Raw genomic sequence first — 22381 nt, 5'->3', positions numbered from 1 at the left:
GAAAAGCATGCATTTTTACTTTAATTTTATTTACTGATCAGCACAACTATAATTCTTCAATTATCAAGGATTTATACAACAGGAAATGCCACATGAACAGTAACAAACTTACACTCTTTGATAAATAAGTATGTAAGAGTTAATATGACTGTGTGACCGCTGTACAGATAGTCGCCGCACATGTTGTGGGATCCTGTGATGGACAATCCTCCGCCAGCAATCAGTTTCATTATCCTTCGCAGGTGAGATTCCCAGTCTCCAAAAAGCTGGCGGAAGAGCAAAACACAAAAGCACAGCAGAATATCAGTGCTAACCTTTCAGAGACTAAGGCAATGGCGTTAGCCAGCAACTTTGCCTTTCAGTTATTCTTTGTGCTTTGATACACAAGATCAATCAGTAAATCCACAGCTTCCCCCAAAAGCTAGCAGCACGTTTCTAGAGGGAAAAAGACTGGAAATGAGACACGAGTTTATTTTTTTATTGATGCTTTGCATCTGTTACAGATAGTGTTCATGTGAGCATAGGCCATATGCACTTCCATCATTTGTCTAAAATATTACTTTGAATTATTCGATGTCTGAAGAATCAAGGAAATTAGTACAATTTCCCTAGAAATACAGTATCCCAAAGGACTACTGTTTTTTATCCACACTCACAACATAAATTGAAAAGGCACAGAAAAAATTAAACAAATATTTGTGTATGTATATATGCGTGTAAAAAAAAACTTTATACGGGGTCATTTCCAGTTACAATGAAAAACATGGCATCTTTTCAATATAATACCAAAGCAAAACAAGTAGGTGAGCAAAAATTGTTTTCTATGTTATTTCTAAGTACTTATGGCTGCTACCATGTAAAGGCATAGTCTTTCTCCCAGGTCTTGCTGGCAGCCTTTGCTAATGTTCATGGCTATACAGGAAAATTATTTTTAGCGAGAATCTTCAAGCAGGGGTTCAGGTCTCTTTTTATTCATTATATTATTGCACTGGGATATACAGCAGGTGTATATATGAACCACATGTATATATAGCGAAGTTCAGAATAATGACTCTTGGAAAGCCTACAACTTCTGTAATACAGTCTCAAAAATCCAGCTTCACCAATAAAAAAGAATTAAAAATATTTTTCAGCTATAGCTAGAATTTTGTCATGTTCTCCAAACATCTGTTTTTCCTTCTGTTCAAGAGGCAATGCACTCTAACATAAATCAAGCTTAATTTAATTCTTCTTGTTCATAACAGTGCAGGCCCTACAGATGCTAATGCAACAGTAAACAGAATGAACTGCTCAAACTGTATGTCCAGCTGCTGAATCCCTGACGCAACGAACAGAAGAGAGTATCTCACTCCAAACTCTAAGGCCTCCCGCCACCCTGCCTCGGAAAGTCTTCAAAATTGTTTCTTTCCACTTCACATTTCAAAAGAAATATATACCATGTTTGTCAGAGCAAGGTGCCAAACTTCTGCACTGGCTTTAACTTACACAACCCACGAGAGCAATGGGGACATTCCTCCACATTTTATGGATTTGATCTGAACCACCTCCAATCCATGATGCTGGCTCAGAGGGTATTTCTGAAAAAAACTTCTATCTACCTTAGGAAAGCCAAACCTGAAGCAAACCAAGTCCTGCTGGAGAGAATGCCCCTCTCCCTCCTGCCAGGTGACCAAAGGGCAGCTGGTACTGTCCCAGGACTTTGCTTTTGCTGCTCCCAGGTCTAAAACAAGCTCAAATGTTAAAAAAAACCCAGAAAGAAAATGTATGCCATGGAAGAAGCAAAACCAGGACATACTGAGCACCTCCAGATCCAACGGGAAGCAGGAACTCAAAGGAGCAGGACTAACAGATCAGTGCACGCAACTACACATGTGCTGCATCCTTACCTCATTTTATGAAGTTTTTAAATCCGTAGTAACCATGTAACACTCAGAAGGAAACACAGATCCCTCTGGCTGGCCATTACCTGCATGCTTTTCTTTTATTTTAGAGCCTGGGCTTGCTTTAAGAATTGGAAATAATTATTAATTGCTGACAGATTTAAACAGGGTCTTTGCAGCAATTAAACATTTCCTGCTAACAGTTCGTTATAAAACATTGAAATGCTCCCCAAAGCCCACTCTTCACAATCCTCTACAACTCAGTAAGGTGTTGAGAGGTTATTCTTTCCCCATCGGTATATTCATAGCTTTCAAGAAAGGTAATCCTTAGTCTTATTGGGGCAACAGAAGAGCACAACGTAGGTTTGTTTTCACTTGAGTAAACAAACAGGCTTGCCAACACTGTAAATTTCCCAAAATGGCAGATTTACTCACTTCAGCCCATAAATACCTATGTTCTTTCTTTTTTAATTTCATAACAGCTGACTGACCAAATACAATGTTGACTCCCCTCCCACTTGCTTCTCTTTACAAAAGACCTTGGTCCCTCAAAAAGCCACACGTGTTTTGGCAAACGATGTGCCTTGTCAAACAAGGAGCATAGGACATTCATTGGCTTTATCTCCCTGAGGAACCAAAGCATTTCAGCTTTGTTTGTACATACCAGCAATCCTCACCAAAACATAATGGTTTTGTATGTAACAGCATATGCACCTAGTCAGCTCAGGATTTTACTACCTATAATCAGTGATTTTACTGCCGTCACCTAACACGGCTGTGCACACAAAGCCATTGTACTGCGTGAACAGTAGATATTTCACAGAAATTACTTTTTTTTCCCTTTTCTCCAGCTTAAATCAAGCTATAGCACAAACAACCCCAGGAGGGGCATGGAGATGAACCGCTATGGAGAAAGAGCACTTGTGTCTAATTCATCCACCTTGTTCCCTACTGCAGCAGTCCAGTCTGTATTTAACTGCATTTCTACCACAAATAGCACGCTGCAGTAAGGGCCACACTTACACCAGCGCTTGTGTGGTATGAGATGTATGCACAGCACCTGTCCCATGATGTGTCCCCCCTGACTACACGGGGCTTGCCTAAGCACCTGTCTCTCTCAGCAGCTTGGCTTCAGCCACAGCTTTTGCAAGCCCATTTTATTCCTTGACACAACCGTCAGGAGTCAGTGCTAGATGGGGGAGGAGGTGGCAAGTCCTTGTGCTAACACAACTGCAAAAATATATGCAGGGACAAACAGCTGCAAAGGGGAGAAGAGTTTCACCAGCCTTGGAAAAGTCTCTTTGGGCCATTTTCAAATATAAATCATACTTGGATTCGTATTTAACACGCTGAAGCATCTAGAAATAAATGAGTCACACGAGGAAACTCCTCAGGTTGCACACCTTTAACTGCATTGTCCTGCAGGGACAGGAAAATGCTGATCATGCAAATTAGTTGAAAATGCTACAGAAATTGCATAGGTTAGCACTTTGAAAAGGGTGGGAATGCCTGCACTGCCTCAAAGCAACCGTCAACACCTTCACTGAGAGGGAAGCGGATGATCTGCAGAAGAACGTTCCCATCATGCCAAACTGTTATTTTCAAACTAGTAACAATTATTGAGTAAGTACTGCTCAGTTTTGGTAACAGCAGGACAAGGGGAAAACATACAGATCAAAATATGGAAAGGCAGCCAGAAGTTTACCTTTGGAGAACACTTGAAATGCATGCCAGGTACTGGGAGTGTAGTCACATACATTGTAATACACCGATACAGGTATAGTGTGCCAACTATACAGAAAAATCTTCTGCTAATTATAGACCTAAGAGAAAAGAAAAAAAAAAAAGAAAAAAAAGGGAAAAAATAAGGAGGTCATTCAATGTAAACAAGATATACGAAGGTAAATAAACTACCAACTGTTCTTTTCTCTGTGCTTCTGAAACTTGCGACAGTATCAGCTTACACCTCAGAACATTGAATTACTTTACAAATACTCCCGTGCTTTACAGGTCAGAAACACAAAAGCAACTCAACTACTGTAGTCCATGAAGGTGATTACAGGAAATACAAGGATTAGAATACAAAAGCCTAGGCAGATATAGTGTTGAAGACATTAAAAGGGATTTCATGCCCCATACCTCTCCATTAGCATTGAGCGGTCACTAATTTTCTGCTCAAGGCAGGGGATAGTTACAGTATTTTCATTAAAGGATAAAATGCTCTAGGTTTATTTCAGGTGACATACACATTTAGTAATTACAAAGGGCTGCCTGAGAAGAAATAGCTTGTATGACCCCAAACAAGTGAGAACACATCTTTCCTGAGCAGTGTTAAACAGGAAGCAATTCACACCAGCAACAAAACCTCTGAAACCCAAATTTAGAGTTACATTGGCGACAGGACGGTGTTTTCACAGGAAGCCACCTATCAAGGCAAGCAGCCGTAGCTGTGAAGAGATATATTCATTAAGGGCTGCCAGTGAGTCACCAACATACACAGAGAGGGCAGATGCAATTTTGGGGTACCGTGATGCAGTTCTGCAAAACCATTAAGAGCACACGGGGTAAAGAGCTGCAGCTTCGACTCAGGAGTGACAGCCCTATAATGGGCCTGTGAAGTTTCAGTGCTATGTACCAGCTAATAACATCATAAGGAAAGAGCTATGCCAATTAAACCCCTTCTGGCACATACATCAGGACAGGAGTAATCTCCATCTGAGCTTGCATAGAGTTCAGCAAAAAGAAAATGCTGTTGGTGTTACAAAAATCACGAGCAAATCCAGTTACAGCAGTTCGTGACCTCAACCACATCAACCCTTTGCATCCTGCCAGTTACAGACCCTGTTGGTTTAAGTTGATTTTAAATTGTTATTATTTACCATTATGATCATTTGGGAAATACAAGGGTTACAATACAAGCTGCAAGTTCTAGCATTCGTTTCCTGCTATTTTGAAGCATTCACTTTTTAAAAAACAGTATTTCTATCAAGCTGAGCTCTTTCAAAGATCAAAATTGGCCATCTTTTTTGTTTTTAATAGCTTTTGGCAGTTATTAAACTGTAGTGCTCCACTCTGAGGAGTATGAATTTGCAGTGCCAGATCAATAACAGCTTAAGTGTCAATTTATCAGAAAAGCCTCAACTATTACAGTGCACATGCATTTTGCACTTGAGTGCTCACTGCTATTGAAACACAGTATTTCATGTTTCTTCTTCCCTCTCCTGGTGTAAACACAGGCAAAACTGGGAGTTAAGAATCTGATATACTTTATTAATGTAGCTCCACAGACTGAAATTTAGGATCTTCCTCTGGGTCTCATTATGGGGAATTTTTCTCTTGGAAGGATGATCCAATAAAGATCTCACTCTTGTGTCTGGCTTTTATAATCAGACACAAACTTGCTTTTCTTTATAACCCGGTATAAAGACAAGCAGGGGGGTTGGGGATTAAAGACTGAGCAGTACTGTATTTTGAGAGACCAAAGAAGCAGCTGTGTTTTATTGAGCAGTGAACTTTTTTTAAAAAATTAAAATTACCCACAAACTCACTTGGTTTAGCTGGATTTAGCATGTTTTTGCTAAGGAAAGTCTGAAAGTGCTCTGTACTGTAGTATTAAAAAAATACATAAAAAGCCTTGTATTTTCCTTTCTCAGAAGGATTTGTCTGTGTTTGCATGTATGACTACGAGTCAGCTAGTAAGTACAACTTCTAAGCTTATTACTGGCCAAGACAACTTTTATTACAACTATCCAGACCTCACCTAACACAGCTAGTGAACACGCTGGTTTTTCAATCCCATGAGCATGCAGCCTGAATCAAATGTCAAGCATGGCCAAAAACCAGCATTGTACTTCTTCCAAAACATCTGGGAATGCTTCCCAAAGAAGTTAATTCTGCCTCATCCGCTTGCCTGGACTCTTCAAGCTCCCTGCAGTGTCTTGGACAGCCTGGAATCCTCCGCCAAGACCTGCACACCCACCCTGTTCCTGCTTTCTGGTGAGAAACCAACCAACCCAATGCCTTATGGATGTTCGAAGGAAGTTGTCACTGACTTCCTTGCACCAAAACTAGTGCCTTGCCCCAAGTCAGCCAAAACCTTCAATTTCTACCTGAAGGTAAAATTATTTTTCAGGCAAGAAAGCAGTAACAGGGCCAAGTGAAACCCTGCACTGTGGTTAGCTGGACAGACACACCCAACATTCTCTTCCACTTTGGCCTCAACTTTGCAGTGCAACAAAGATGACACATGTATTCTATTCAACATCACCATGCCATCCCTGGACTGAACAAGGAAGACCTGAGTGATCGGTGTCATGAATGATACATCTCTGTCATCCTCCATTGCTCGCAAGAAGCCAGCTCAGCTTGAATGAAATCAGGTTATTGGCAAATAATGGATCTGGTAGGATAAGCAATAGGAATTCCACTGCTTGGCAAAGAAAAATGTTTCAGAAATTCTGAAAGTATGAAGTTGCCTCCTTCAGTCAAATGTTCAACCCAGCCACTGGCTCATGGGTAACAATCCTGCTGGTTCACCGGTGATCCTGAGCTTGCACCTGGAGACACGGTATCTCTATCATCTGAGCAGGCGAGGAACCAGGTCTCATCCTGCCCAGCAATTACCTGGCTTCACATCTTATCTTCAGACCTCAAATGTAATGTGAGAATGGCTATCCCTGACGCCTCACTGGGCTCCTGTTCCTGTAAGCTCCTCTCCTGTTCTTCCATTTTGCTGCTTACTGACTGCTTGGGCCTCTCAGACCTCAATACCTCTACTCATTGGCACAGAAGATGACTTTTGGTCTCCATTATATGACTAGTACCCACACTGACCAGGACCTATTCCAGGGCTGATACTGGTAATGGAAAGCTCTGTGCTTCCCTGATATCTTCCCCTAATACCAGAAAGAGCCTTTCTAAAGCAAGGAAAAACCAACAATCAAAGCAAATGGGGATGGTTGCGGGGGGAGACAGAATGAGGGGGAATCTTTGCATCTGCCAACACTACCAACATAGCTTGTCATAAGTTAACCTATGTCTCACTCCTTCAAAATCTCCAAGGACCTTATGGGTACTGCTATTCTTAATCTAAAGCCTCTGCTCAGCTCCATCACAGGGTGTTTGATCCCTCATATTGCCCTATTAACCTGACACCCCATTCTTGAGAGGAATCTTGTGTCATGTTCTCCAAGTGCTTCCCTTGGTTTTGAACAACATTTATGCTCAGAGACCCCCAAAAAGTTAATGATCCCCCATGTTCACCACAGGCAGCTAGAGCAGTGGGGAGAGGAGCTGGAATGCAGTTGCTAGTGCTGCAGCTACCAACTTAAGAGTGATACTGAAGCTTACAGCCATAAACAAAACAAGAGGCCAAGCCAGGCTAAATCCTTCCTCCTGTACATACATGCATATTTAAAAAAAAATAAAAGGAAAAAAGAAAGGAAAAAAGCAATTCCACAGGGTTTTTTTTAGCAATCCTATAATAACAATAAATTAACCTTTCTAGAAACTTTCCTTTAAGGAACATCACCTCTGTAAAACTGTACAACAGTTTTAAAATTTCACCTGATAAAACACATTAAGTAGTATAAAGCAGAAGAAAAGATGAACAAACCATTATCTCAGTCTTGTGGATTACATAAACATTTGTCACATTCCAACAGAAATCCACAACTGTGTTGCACAAGGTTGCTAAGCTGCCCCAGTTTAGCAATTCTCTCATTCCAAGCTGCCTGTACCTTAAGAAGCTGGTGAACCACAAGCTTATGTTTAAGTTTTAATGTTTTTCTCCATTATAAGGGCAAGTGATCCATTGGCCTCTGGTTTTCTTTCTTTTAAAAAGGAAAATCTGTAATTCTAAGGTTATTACAAAGTCTCGTGAACTGAAGAATCCTGTATTTCCCATGGTGGGGCCCAAATTACATTCCTTCCTCAATTTCCTACATAGGAGTTAAAAAAAAAAAAAGTTCAGTGAACAGGTAGAGAACAAGCTGTTTTACTAGTAGAGCAGAGGAGTTTCTCTTTGGGCTGGGCAGCTCTGGGGACTTGCTTGTGCCTGGTTTTTGAAAGGAATGGTGATATGCCACCTCACACTGCTTAATGCCACTTGCCTTTGAATACTTCATTCACAGCTATGGCAGCACAAGGGTTTATATCAAGCTGCCTTACCACAACTGCCTAAGGTGTAGATTTATGGCAGTATAAATACCCTAAATTAAGATCCACACAGACTCTGTAGAGGGCAAACAGTAGGTTACTCCCACTGGCAGGCAAATTCACCCTTGCAATTCTGACCAGTATGAGCAAAGAAGCAGACAACCACTAAGACCTTGCAAATTCATTGCATATCTATGCTTTTGCGTATTTTATGATTACCTTTTGACATACTTTGTGTTTGACATTACCTGTTCCATCTAATGTTAAGCAGGAAACATACTTCAACAATTTTCCACACAGCACTGTTTAAGTGCATGGACTAAACCACTGCCTGTTGGTTTTGACAAAGAGTTATGATAATCTTAGCGTAGGTCTTTATATTTGGCAAACCACAGAGACACTACATCCATCTCAACTTGGTTTGCAGCTGTGTTCACAACAGTTGTGAGCTGTGCTTCCTCTAAATAGACAGAACAGTCAACTGAGTAAAGAACGTCATTACAACCAATTCACGGCTTTTCACACATGAGAAGGGTTGAAGTTAATCATGCAGGCAAAAAAGATCAGGGCTGTTTCTTAGTTTCTTAGGTAGCAGTTGGACTGAACTTCTCCCTTTTGCACAGGCAGCCCACACAAACGGCAGTTTGCCTATGGCATGATCTCTGTTTCAGTTTGGGAGACCAAAACCAGAAAGACAACAAGAAGCTTCATTTTATTTGGATGTAAACCAGTATCTGACCTCCAAGAGCTGTCAGAAGTATCCCCTCGCACTTGCTTTTCAAAAGGTTTTACTTACTTGTATTTTAAGAGCAGCCACTGAACAAGCCACAGTCCTACAAGGATCATGCCGTTGATTTCACAAATAGAAAAAGCCCATTGCACCCGATCAAAGCGATCAAAAAATGCATCTGGTAGGGGAGGCTGCACCTCCTTGGGAGGCACTCGTTCATGAACAACTGAGATAGTCACTGTGGTAAAGATGAAACAAGAAAGTGCATAAATAAAAGCCAGGAAAGTCTTGCCCCATTCCATAGGATACTGTGAGCGCTCTGGCTCTGGCATGGGGATCTTTATCATCTCCTTCTTATAGCCATTTGGCATCCCGTTCAGCTTCATTTTACTGCCGAAGCCATTCTCACGCGTGGTGTTGCTCACACTGACACGGATGTGCCCATTGATATGCCCATTTTTGTGAGCCTCGATGTGGTGAGACATTTTTAAAGTTTCAATCATGTGCAATAGCCGCTGTCCGCTGTCAGAAGACACCCGGCAGAGAGGTGTCTTCTTAAAATCCTCCTCTGTGAGGTTGATCAAATCCTGCCCAGTGAAGCTCTTCAATGGCTCACAATACTCCGGCACAGCATTTTCTGTTAGCCAATTTGTCACCTCTTCAGGTGACCACAACACCACTTCTTTCATCTCGCCAGGCAGCCAGGGCACAGTCTAACATCAATTTTAAATGGGGCAGCAGTCACTGCAACTCCAGTGCGTCGGAAAGCTCCTCCTTGGCTTCATCTTGTCCGAGGAAGCAGTTTGGTGAGAGGCAAGTCCCTGTCTCTAACCATGCAATATGAGCATCCAGGCGCTGTGGCAAGCATAGGAAATGGTTCACTTCATATTCATGTTGTCATTCTTCTTCCTGAGGAGAAGAAAAACCCCAAATCAGTCATTAGGACAGCATTTACCCATTGTTTGCAATTCATGTTTAAATATAAATAAGATCGTTAGACTCTGGCATGGAAAAGACCAAGCACTGTCCTTTCTGAGCTTGCTATTGATTTCTCAAGAGCTTTAATAGTTTTGTACTATAAACACAACTTTGAAACTGTGGGAAGGATTAGGTTCTGCTCTGTATTTGTTAAATTTTCTATTACTGTGCAGCTCTGGTCCATAACCAGTACCCAAACTCCTCTTAAAATCATTGCACTAATGGATTTAAGTATCTACAATGCAAATGTTTAGCATTATTCATGTCAGAAACCTTTTCTCCCCCTTACAGACTAGTGCATTAATGCTATGTGTTACACCTAGTTATTGAATAGGAAGCCTGATTTTGGGTCTGCAAGGCAAAAATATCCACTGTACTACAAAGAATGCTTTTCTACAGGTCAGCAACACAAAACAACACAGATAAGCAAGTTTGTACTTTCTGGGCCAAAGCACCTGCAGGACAATCAATGCCCGAACAGGTTACCCTGAAAATAAACCAAAGCATTTAGATACGCAGGACTAGCAGATGTTTAGCAGCTCTTCAAAGTAAATTTTATCATTTCCGTGGTAAAATGCTACAATTCAAATAAATGTTTGTCATCAGCTAAAAAAGGAACCAGTAGAAAATGTAAACAACAACAAAAAAGGAACTAGGTAGCCAACTTCTACACCTAATTAGTTACAAAAATAACTTTGAAAGCTTAGAAAAGCTGATCACTTCCAATACAAAAGTTACAGGAAAACAGATGTTACTTGCTGGAACCTCTGTGCATTTTTGAGACACAAGTGGCAAAATCCTTAGCAAGAAGCAGTGATCATGGGGCAGCGAACGCAACCACCAAATTCCCAGGTTTGAGAGGTTTGTTCAATGAACAAACAAACAATGGCCCTCCACAGAGCAAGGAGAGGAAAACAGTGAGAACCTCTGTCTCCAGCCTGCCATCCCATGGACCAAGTTCTTTTTGCAGAAGGCTGCAGCATTGTAAACACAAAGTGACCTAAGGAAAGTAACAGTATGGGGGAAAAAACACTTCATATTTTCAAAAGTCCTATCATGCCTTTATCAGCTTAAAGAATATTTTCAGCCTCTTACAAGCTGCCAGATATTTGTGTTTCCTCACAGGGAGCAATGTTGCCACTGAGGAAAATAATCTACACTACTGGCAAGATTTGGGTAGAAGTGGTACAAAACACATACAGAGTTATATTCCTATGCAAAACGAGACCATGTTGCACATAAATCTATTTTTTTGTCCTGTTACCTCCAAACTGACAAGAAACACAAGGTGCAGGTTTCAGTCTGCTTCTCCATGGAATGAACCAGGTCTGATGACTGAGAAAACAAAGTTTTGGACAAAGGACTTGCGCACAAAGTACTTTGTGTATGCCACCTCTCACTTGCTGGGCACACCATTCACACACACGTACTTAAATCCATGGAGCAAACAGGTGTGAATACTCCCCCTTGAAAATATCTGTGCTGTTTTAAAACAGCAGAAGAGAGGATACAGCTCTATTTACTTTTTTTTTTTTCCCAGTGTATGTACTGAAGAAGGCTTTTAGCCACAGACTGCTTCATTATTCAAGTTGTGTTTAGCAAATCAGTATTTAGTTACACAGCTCTGAACATGGAAAAAAAGAAGGATGGATCGAATTATGCACGTTAATACACATTAGAAACTCCTACAAGACTTCGACCAAAGGAGAGCAGCTTGGCTCTCCACCACACTGGCCTCCACTGTACTCAATGCAGTCACATTATCACAGGACACCTGAAATCCTGGTCTGGCACCAGCTGCAGCACAAAGCTCCAAGCACAACCCCTGCATCCATACTCCATGCCAGGGAGAGTTGGTGTCACCAGCACTTAGGGGAAGGTATTTTGCCTCCAGCTCCCTGTTTGGCCTCAGTGTTTGCACTAAGAGCAATTTCAGCTTTGAGCTACGCACTTACTAATGCCTGCGGCTTGACTCACTCACTGCAGGCAAAGGAGATTGAAACACCATCACCTTTTTGATATCCACAATGTTTCAGACTCAAGGGATGCACCAGTAATTCACAACTCAAGGAAACAGTGTCTATGTGAAGGAAAACACAACACACATACTTGTCCTAGGGTTGAAACTTGGGCTGAAATCCATGAGGTGTAGCACCAGAAGCTGCACAGCATCAAATTCACAACGAATACTAATAGACCCCTCTATGGGCTTGCTGTTTCCAAGGGTAGTGCCTTACAATCCTGATAAAGCATAAATTATGTATTTTTTAACCTGGTTACACTACTTGGGCTCTTAGTCTGCAGCAGGACCTCATTTTCCCATGCCATTTAACAGCTACGCTGGCTGCCTCTCCAAGTTTTGCTTTACAGATTCAGCTAGGAATTGGGGTTGTCGGAGCACTCTGTGTACACCACAAGGTGGGACAATATTAGACTTTTTCAATTTTAGACACTGGGGCGACTGAACCACAGTTTCCCAAAACCACTCAGGAGAAAAGTGGACCTTTAACTATTATCCTCCCAACATACCAGTCTTTCTGTCCAGCCCCTGACAACATACTGCAAGCCTCCAGCATGCTTAAGGATTCCAGATCCCAAAGACAAAAGGGCTGCATTCATCACTCTTCAGGAGCCTGTAGCCAACCTTCAAATTACATCTCCTCACCTACCATCCACATACATCTCCTCCAGCCATGGCTAAGCTAGTCGGTTTTAAGATGAGCTCTGTGTGGAGCCTAAAAGAACAAAAATCTGTTGCCAGCTGTGAATATTACTCTGATACTGGTTACAAGCGCCATAATATGCTGGTGTAACCCCATGATACCTGGCCCTGCAGTGTTACAAGAAACAGAAGACGTGCGTCTTGCAGGGTTTGGCAATATTGCTAAAAACTACAATCAATTCAGAAACTTGCTCAGGCTTTAAACTAACCATCAGTAATGCTATTAAAGGTACCATACAGAAGAATAAAGATTGCTTGACTTCAATTTTTGTGTCTTTATGCCATATAAAATATATTTGCTAAGAGTCTTTGTTGGTTTTTAAAATGAGAAAACCCATCTTACACAAAGGCATACACTTTTACCCCATCTTGTCCTCTGCGCATGGATGGACAACGATAGCATGGGGTTCACCAAGGAACAAGCTACTGAGCAGACAGCTTCAGTCCTCATGGATGCAGTTTCTGGGAGCACGAGGACAGCACTGGCCAGGTGCAATCCCAGCCCACTGCTATCACACCACCAGCATGTAAATCACTACCAAGCACCTTTTGTAAAAGCAGAGTAACTGATACTCACAGGAGGAAAGATAATACTCTGCCAAGGACACAGGCCATGGAGTCATTTTCCTTGAAAGCTTAAACGAGGAAAAACATCTGAAATGTCAAATGAGCACCTATCATTTAAACCTCCATTTCACAGGCTGTCTAGTGGGAGAGGAATAGGCAAAAAATCTTCTTTACTAACTGTGGTAAAAGTTTATCAAATTGATTACTGCTTATGAAAAAGCCTTTGTCTTTATTTAGAGATCACTTAATAGCAATCACTATTAACGAGATCGCTTTGGGAGCTCAAGGACAACCTTAATGAGCAGGTGGTGTTTGTCTAGAGCCCCCTTGAACAGGCAAGATGTGAGCAGGAACATCCAGACTGTAAGTGTCGTGTGCAGCTATGGCATGACAGTAACTCCACCACACTCGGGCATCTGGCCAACGTCCCTGGCGTGTATGAACCTTACAAATCATGAGAAGTGCACATCTGCACTTAGCCTAAACTTAATAGTTTGCATAAACTAGGTGTGTAAACTATTTTTGTTTTTCACTGAGCATAAAGGTGGGCAAGCTCCGGGACTGGGCCAGAAGCCTCACCTACGCGTGGACGCAACACACAGGAATTTTCCCAGTGACTGGGCGACTCCTGGTGCTGGCTGCAGCAGGGCTTCCCAGGCAAAGTGTGGGCCTGGATGATGCTAAGGTGGTAATTGGTGATATATCCTTTTCTTAGTCTCTATAACGCTTTGCAGTAATGATCCAATGCTTCACTCCTATTGCTTTTTTATCATATTGTGCATAATAACTAGTACTGTTTCCTTTTATCATATTGCATGCTTTTTTTTCCTTTGTAGTGTAATATAATAAATTGAATTTGTTCTTATACTTGATTTGGAATTCATTTTTGCTTGACATCCAGTCAATCAGCAAAACACTGACACCTTCCAGCTTGTCACATTAAAAAGTACTTTGTTTTCTGTTGTGCATTTGTGAAAGCTTGACTGGGAGAGGTTCAGAGAAACAATACGGGACTGACAGCCCTTGCAGGCCCCCTTGCTTCCACAAAAGGTCTTCTGTCCACAAAAACTGAAAACAGAAGGTGGGGATAGGCACCGGCTGCTGTTGGGCCACATCCACCAGCTTAGCCTACTGCCCCAGCAAGGCACAGGGACAGGCGCACACCCAAGCCTCCCTGGCTCCGATACAGCTTGTTAGCCTGGGTCAGGGAACTAGAAACACTCCCTCCATCCGCAGCAGATCTGCTTCATTAAGGAGCCTGTATGTGACAATGAATTATAAGTATCAATGCCATTATTACAATAATACCAACTGCACTATGATAATAATGCTGTGTAAAACCAGTATCTCAAAACACCCAAATCACAAGACTGAGCAGGATGAAGTAACGTCACCAAGGGCTGCAGTCCCCACCTCCTCATGTTTACACAACCCTCTTCCCCTGTGCTCAGCAAACATTAAAGTGTTAACTCCAAACTTTCAGATCATTTTCCACTTGCCCAACAAAGTATTTCCCACCACCACTTCAATCTGCCCATATGAGGGTTGTAATACCATGACCACAGGCACCCCAGTAGGTTAAACAAGTATTTGAGAGCACACTACACAACCTTGCATATCAAAATTTGTTCTCTTTTGCATCGCTTTGCGGAGATGCAGTTGGGCATAAGGACCAAATGTGGGAGCATCCATCTCTTCAGTTAAAGGACAAGATAATCAGCAATAAAATCATCAGCTGGCTACACCTCCACACTTGACTTGGTGGCCAAGGTGCAGAAAACTGCACTTTTCTGTCCTATAAGTCTGCTTGGAGGGTAACTAAGCATTCATGTTGGATGTCACTCTTGCAGATTTTGTTTCAAAGTTTGTGGACTCACTGCTGAACAAGTGACATCCCCTGGCCAGGTGGCAGCAGACTTTGTCTGGGATGGCTGCAGGGTCCACAGAGGAGTAACCTCCCTTCACAACCCCACAGCTGGCTTACAGGTTAACATGCTGTTCACTATTACCTCTAAACTTACAAGCTGAAAGCATTACATCTCACAACTAACACTGAAACAAACCACATCCACCTACAATAGCAAAAGATGACCCCCAAAACCAGTTTGTTCATCTCCAATCTCCTCCTATAACACTATGAAATGTGACTAAGTCTTCCCAAATCAAATCATACTTTCCTCACGTTTGTACAGTGCTTTTATTCTCTAAGGGAGGACCTTTGCTGCCAAGGCAACAGTCACTATAGAAATCAGTAAAATAACCAGCCATTTCAGTAACTGCAATGAGCTCCTCATCAGGAGCCAAGATTTTCAGAGACAGTGGGTGTGTTTCAGCTGCAACACTGAGCATCCTTCCCAACCACCCCAGAAAAGTAGAGATAAAACCATTAGTAAAAAACAGGGTTAAGGGGATAAGAACAGTTTCAAGATAAAAGAGTGACATTTTCTTCCTTGGAAAACAAATGCTGATATGCAGACTGATAATGTGTGCACACATAAGCAGGAAAAAAATCAACTGCTGTTAAGGAAGGAAGTTTTAATGCTTTAGAAACCAACCCACAAGTGAATTCCCCAACCCCACTGGTTACCATAAGTTACATGGAGACCAAATACTCTGGATAAAAGCTGGGAGCTCTTATTCTTCATTTTTACACCACGAAACAAACAGTTTGTAACAGCAAGATCTGAGTCACTGTTACAGTCACCTCCTCTACAGGCATTATATCACCACTAACAATAACGCTCTGACACCTCAATAACTGGACGTCCTGTACTTGCAAAGCACCTCTGCATGCCAATTTGCAACAAAAGGGCAATTCCTGTCACAAATTATGTGCTGGGTTATCACTAATGAGTTCTCAAGCAACATACCAAATTGCTTCCCTCCCTTCAGGATAGCCATGCCTCCAAACCAGAGTCTGCCCCTTGCAAGAGGCTCCACCACTAGCAAGCAAGAGACTGTTGGCATTTTAAAACATAACAAAAAAAGCCATTTTTGTGTTGCAACTATGAATATGTGCAAATACAAAATATCTGTAAATACAAAATTGAGGCACAAGTGGGCTCACAAGTTTCAAGGAGCTCCAAGATAGGTTTCCAAGGTCAGTCCCAGATGGAAAACATCCTGTGGACACAAAGTCAGAGCAAGCAGAATTACTACTACGAAAAAAGAGGCTGGGATCAATATGCGAAGCAACGCCCACGTACCCTGAACAGCTCCTTATGCAGCTTCAGAGAGAGAAAAAAAGATGCCGGCATACTACTACATAAATCCACGAGCAGCTCATTTTTTACAAATTACTCTATAGGAAGAAGAAAAAACCACCCCACTGCATATTTCCTATCCTAAATTAACACAAAAATCAGAAATGAAAATCCACTCGCAGGCAGACATCTCAGTATAACATCTCTGAACCCAAGCCGACAGTTCAGTGGCAAGGATTTCAAAATGGAAGTACTTTATCAAATCTGAATAACCAAGCAGCCCACCTTCAGATAGGAAAACTGCTAGTGAATATCTCTGCTACAAAAATGCATCACCTATACTGTGTGTGTGTATGTGTATAGGTATATACATGCAGATGCTCTGGGCTAGGTGATAGATACCTTTTCCCTCCAAACCTGATGAAGGCTCACCCCTCTGCTTCTTCATAGCCCTACACCTCTTTACTCAACTTTCTTCCTCCCCCTGCTTCTTCCTTGGCCTTGGAAGTAGTTATGGAAACCAGCAAACACTCACGAGAAGACTTCACCTGACCAGCAATCTCATGACAGAAGCAGTTGTTAAGTAGGGGTTTTGTTTTGACACTATGGAAATCCTGCTTCGAGTGATCCGGGGTTGGAAAGGACAGGGTGGGGAGGGCAGGTCCTGCCTTTGGTTTCAGTTACAAACAACTATTTCAGACTGGAAAGTCTCCTCAAACACAAACAAGAGAGCCAGAAGCCAGGACCAGAGCCCCAGCTGGCACCTGCAGGAACAACTATGGACTTTCCGCCTACGGCGGAGACAACCCAAGCACACTTCTCATTTTGTAGTGCATACCACAATCCTGATGTCTAAATCCTAAAGTAACATGCAATGCCTGCAGCAGAAGTGGAATGAGTATTAGCTTATTTCTGAACGGCTGTAATAGGAAACTCAGCTTCCAACTCCTTGCTGCAAATGTTTTTAGTTCTGTGCAAGGAAGACACAAATAACACCACAAAGTTAATTTGCAAAGGGGCAGAGGGAGAACAACAATCCACAGCTATATTAATCTCCTAAGAATAATACCTTTGAGAGAAAGTGGGTTTGTACTCTTTCACCCCTTCACCCACAAAGGGGTGCATGAAAATACTAATGGAGCATCACAAATCCTTATACGTGGGTAATCTGCTTTGACACCAGGATCTTTAATTCTTCAGCAGAATTCTACAGCAAGACTCAATGCATCCACCACATCAGTCACTTCTTTGCTATATACAAACAAAAATCACCATGGACACCATGACACACGCGCTGCACTCAAACTCTGCACATGTGGTTTCTGGATGGAGGCAACCCTAAGTGTTTCCAGACTCTGTGCTTGGGTGGCAGCAAGTTCTGGCCATCGTCTCTAACACAGCTAAACACACGTCTGTGTTACACCTCAGGATCTGGGTCACCCAGAGATAGGGCAGAACTGGAAATAGAGCCTTGTGTCCTCATGCAACCTCTGAGCTAACTCTGTTACTAAAGAGCACAAAATGATACTTGCCTTCCTCTTGAAACTATCCAAACCTCCTTATATTTATATGCACACACCAGAAGATTTCCAAAGGAAAACAGATGAAACACTGAAAAAAGCAGAAAAAGTGGGGGGGTTTCCCCTACAAGGCATAGAAATGGGGAAAGGATGGGGTAGAGCAGGAGGATGGAAACAAGAAAATAAAGAGAGACTAAATGTTTGCAGGAGGTTCCATATTTTAACTCTGTTAATCACATGCAGGTGCTTTAGGGGTTTGGGGTGGGTTTGTTTTTTCTTACCTACACTGAATACCTAAAAGTCATTTATTGTTATAAAGTCAGATTTGTGAGCCTCTGGGAACCTAAGTAGTAGCAAGACTTAAAAAAAAAAAAAATAATAAAAAAAATACCAAAACACAAAAAGATGTTTTGCCTAAGGAAACTGAGGACAGTTTTGTGACTGATGGCAATGCAGCTCTAAAATGCATGCTCCTGTGTATTCTGCCAAATCAGCCATGCAGATTAGGAAAAAGAAAGCTGGCAGAAACTGCAGTGAAAACAGAGCCTCACTCAAGGCTTAAATCAATTAATTATCATATTTTTTTAGTATTTGGGTTTTTTAGTGAGCATGTATTAGCATCCAGACCACAACAGTTGCCTCCTCCAAACAGCCTTTCCCAGAGCTACAACTGAAGCAAAAGAAAACTAACTTTACATGCTCAGAATCCAGCCTAGAATAATGTTTCCATATTTCATTTTAAGGATTTTATTTCAAATACCCTTCTTTTTAAGTCCAGCACATCAGACCCATATCAAAAACACTCCAAGCCTTGAGAGCTGAAATATAAATACCTATATGTCTTCATGCAAGACGCTGCTCTCTACATTTCAGCTGTTACTATTCATAAACCCACCCAAAAGGCACACTAACATTATTACTCTTCAATGCTATTACCCTTGTAAAGCAAAACAATTCCTGGATTTGTCCTTATTAGTTTAGTTTTATATAACACATACTGATACCTGGTCTGAAAGACAGAACACACAATTAGTCAAGATTATTTCTGGTATAAATAGTTCTAATCCAGTTTTGGAACACATATTCCTCCTCTTTCGAGCAATACCTGTGCAGAGTTGTACCATAAATCAAGCTTTTAGATCTGGAAAACAATTATCTTTACGAAGGAGAGGAAGACTCTTATTGCATAGTTGGTCTAGAACAACCAGAAACCCAGGAAAGGCTAGAGAAAGAAAGAAAGAAGGAAAAAAAGCATTTTTGATCGCCAGTGAGTTACAGGTGTACATCTGCACAACAGGAACTTGTCTTACACAAGCCAGATCTACTGAAAATTCAGATTAACTGCCCCAGCATCTTTCTTTAGCAGTTAACGCTACAAGCAAGAAAACTCTCTCAGTTCGCTTGCCAAATTTCAGTCACCTTCTCCACTCTTCGCCACCAAATACATGGATGCCAAACCTCGCTGTTTACAGTGGAGATCTGCCACTGTCGGCATTCAGCTTGATGGTAAAACCACACTTGCATTCATTCAGCAAAATCCAGTGAGGCTGGAGGGACCAATCCTCTCCCCTCCCAGTCCAGCTATCCAGCATCTCCTTCTTTGAAAGCAAGAGTGCCAGAAAGGGATGGCAATTCAGACCAGCTCTGTTCCCTGCTCTAAGGGTCCCTATTTTTTTGCCTTTTATAGATAATTTCATGATTGTTGCTTGGCGTTTCAGGACTGCTGCTGCTGCCACTGAATGTGACATTTTGATGCTGCAACAAGTTCCAAATTTCAGAGTTTGGACTTCAGAAACCCAAGATACTCCTCCCCCAGTGCTGAACAGTAGTTTTATCTCTGTATCAGACTCCAGATCTTAATGCCATACTCATACTCAGCTGCTCCCAGTCTACATCAGACATCCCATCCCCCATTACACACACACCCCCACCCCCCATTATCCTGTGACACCACCAAACCCTACTTAAATCTTGCTTCTGACAACAATCTGGCACTGAACCCAAAGAACAGGTATGCACAAATGTCCACCCAAAAACATTAAGTATTCCTAACATTTTAAATTGCCAGATACCTTAAGAGCACAAAACAGCATTGAAAACATGCTTGCTTCCACACCGACAGTGATGGCAACTGTGTGTACTACCAGGTATCAGTCAAACAATTTCCAAGATGACAAGCAGAGTCACTTAAAATCATGACAGTGTGTTCAAAGTCTGCAAAATACTTTGGTTTAAACATTCTTCTCAGCTCAAGGTTATGATCAACTATGTTTACAAATAAGGAGAGCTAAGGAAACATAAGAAGCTTGTATCTTGCTATCTAACTGTTCTGGAAATCATGAATATTTCAATAACCAACTGAAAGCTCAAAAGTTCCTCCTACAGACATCCAATGACCTCTAAATCTTTTTTCTAGTGACACACTTGAGGCATAGGAGATGTACCTGTGTCATGTTGTCCTAACATTGTTATGGAGACGTCCATTAGCCACCTGGCAATTCCAGTTCTGATCCCAGGGAGTATATCAGGCAGGGTGGCTCTTGGCCATCCTTTCTTCTTCAAGTAGTGACTCCACCCTCTGGCACACCAAACATGAGAGACTGGATGACTGTGTAACAGATTCACATGCTGAACTGGTAGGTTTTGAACAGGTCAGTGATATCGGTTCAAAAGTAACCCATAATTCCAGCCAAACAAGAGCATCTCAGCTTGAGGTACTGGGTAAGTACAACTAGCTTACATTCATGTCATGGAAATTAAGCTACATTTATAAATAGTATTTAACAAAAACAGTATTTCAGCTTGCAAACTTCCCCACCCGAGGAAAGCGAACTTCCACTGCCTACCCACAGCCTGTAAAACTGCTGCAAAGCAACTCAAAACAAGAGTGCAAAGCTCAGTCAGCAGTTCATTCATACTTCACAACCAGAAATAGTTAAAAATACTTAAATCAGATGCCTCTGGAGATGGCTGCTCACACAATACCTCTTCTGCCACAGAAGGGATGGAGGGATCAGACCCAGCCTGCTACCATCAGCACATGATTGTCCAGCTGCTAGCATGAGTGCACAGCCCCTTGCAAACTTTGCTTACTAGTCTAAACATTTTCTTTCAACTAAAACAAGGCAAGCGGAGCTGTACACTATGAACTATATGATGCGCTCCTCAAAATCTGTATTTTCTTCCATTGAACGGCACATTAGGTGGGAGGAGTTAATGACTTGTAGCACAGTGCTAGACATAATGTCATTTCTACGATCCACCCCAACATAAGCTCCATGGACTACATCACAGCATACACGTTTTATCAAGCAAGTAACAACTGTAGATGATCCATCCACATGCTACTCACAGCAAAAAAATCAAATTGCTCAGTTAATTTCATTTGGTTTAGAAACTGAAGAGTCACGTCCACCCCTGGGGGGGGGGGGGGAAGTGTATATGGAAATAAAAATCAGCATTCCTTCCCAGAAAATAGGCATGTGAGTTAACCATTTAATAATCAATTGAAGGATGCCTGTCACCCCAAAAGGATCACTGAGCTGCTTGCCTGAGAAAAGAGGACTGGGCTTCATAGCTCCTGCTACACACATAGGTTAACATACAATAAGGAAGACAATAAGCAGCAAGAGAACTACAGAAACCCAGTGGCACTATTCTCCAGGAACCAAAATAAATTACAAGGAAGGAGATGAGAGGGAGGGAGAGGAGGGAGGATTTAAATCTGTGGTCATGCAGATGCCATAGCTGCCTGCAAGCAGATGGGCGAAGCCCAGATTAGCAAGGTATTAATGAAAGCAAGTCAGTAATGCTGATGAAGTGCAGCTCAAAAATAGCTGAACTCTGACCTGCCTCACCGAGCAGAGCAAAGTCCTCCTCTCCCAGACACATTAGTGTCGACCATGAAGTCAAAGCTCTGCTGACTGGTGGGGAAGGATGGGAGATCACAAGAGAAGCAGAGCATGGTTGGAAAAAGCTGCTGAGGCTGCAGCTAAAAGATGAACGGCAAAGTAGATAACAAAGCAGCAGCCACTCAGGAGAGTGTAATACTCCTTTCAATCAACCTTCAACAGCAAGGTGCAAAAGGCTCACTGGGAATAAGCCCTTCCCGTACGCAAACACTCAGAAGTCACACCCTCTAGAGATGTCCAACAGGATGCAATATCCCTGATGCATACCCAAGTAAGCAAACAAAACAAGGGAGTAACAATTACACTGATGTTTCTAACGTGCAGGGGCTCATCTGAGCAGTGGAGGGGTTAGGATGTTATGATACTACAGAAACTCACCTGAAGAGGAGCCCTTGAAAGTGAGACACCAGTAAAACCCCCTTCCACCACCTCATGACAGGCTCCATGACTACCCAGCACTCCCTCAAGGCCTGGGAAATGTATATATGCCTCCTTAATACATTAGTAAACAGAATATTTTAAGAGAAAAAAAAAATAGGGCCAACCTGACATAGCTGTTGCTTTACCTACGCATCCCATGGTCAGACTTGCTCTACAGGACTATACTTGAACTGTGCTCTGACATGCATTGGTTCATGTATTATTTAGTCAGGCCAAACAGGTGAAAGGCAAACCTTAGGTAAATCCTAAGAACAACTCCAAGATCTTCCAAAC

At 42.0% G+C, this 22381-nt stretch overlaps 1 protein-coding gene across 7 annotated transcripts in view; it reads right to left on the bottom strand.

Annotated features, from left to right (window-relative positions):
• SGMS1 (sphingomyelin synthase 1) overlaps positions 1-22381 on the bottom strand; it is a 99418-nt gene that overhangs the window by 5589 nt on the left and 71448 nt on the right. For all 7 annotated transcript variants that reach the window (XM_056351560.1, XM_056351566.1, XM_056351563.1 and 4 more), the window contains 3 exons: positions 8833-9675; positions 3586-3703; positions 113-266 (listed from right to left, as the gene is read on the bottom strand). In XM_056351560.1, the coding sequence (XP_056207535.1) occupies positions 113-266; positions 3586-3703; positions 8833-9455 (895 nt within the window). In that variant the 5' untranslated portion in view covers positions 9456-9675. The remainder of the gene's footprint in view (positions 1-112; positions 267-3585; positions 3704-8832; positions 9676-22381) is intronic.

The sequence above is a fragment of the Falco biarmicus genome, chromosome 9 (genome assembly GCF_023638135.1).
Source record: "Falco biarmicus isolate bFalBia1 chromosome 9, bFalBia1.pri, whole genome shotgun sequence".
Taxonomy (NCBI): domain Eukaryota; kingdom Metazoa; phylum Chordata; class Aves; order Falconiformes; family Falconidae; genus Falco; species Falco biarmicus.
This window is presented reverse-complemented; position numbering and strand designations above follow the sequence as displayed.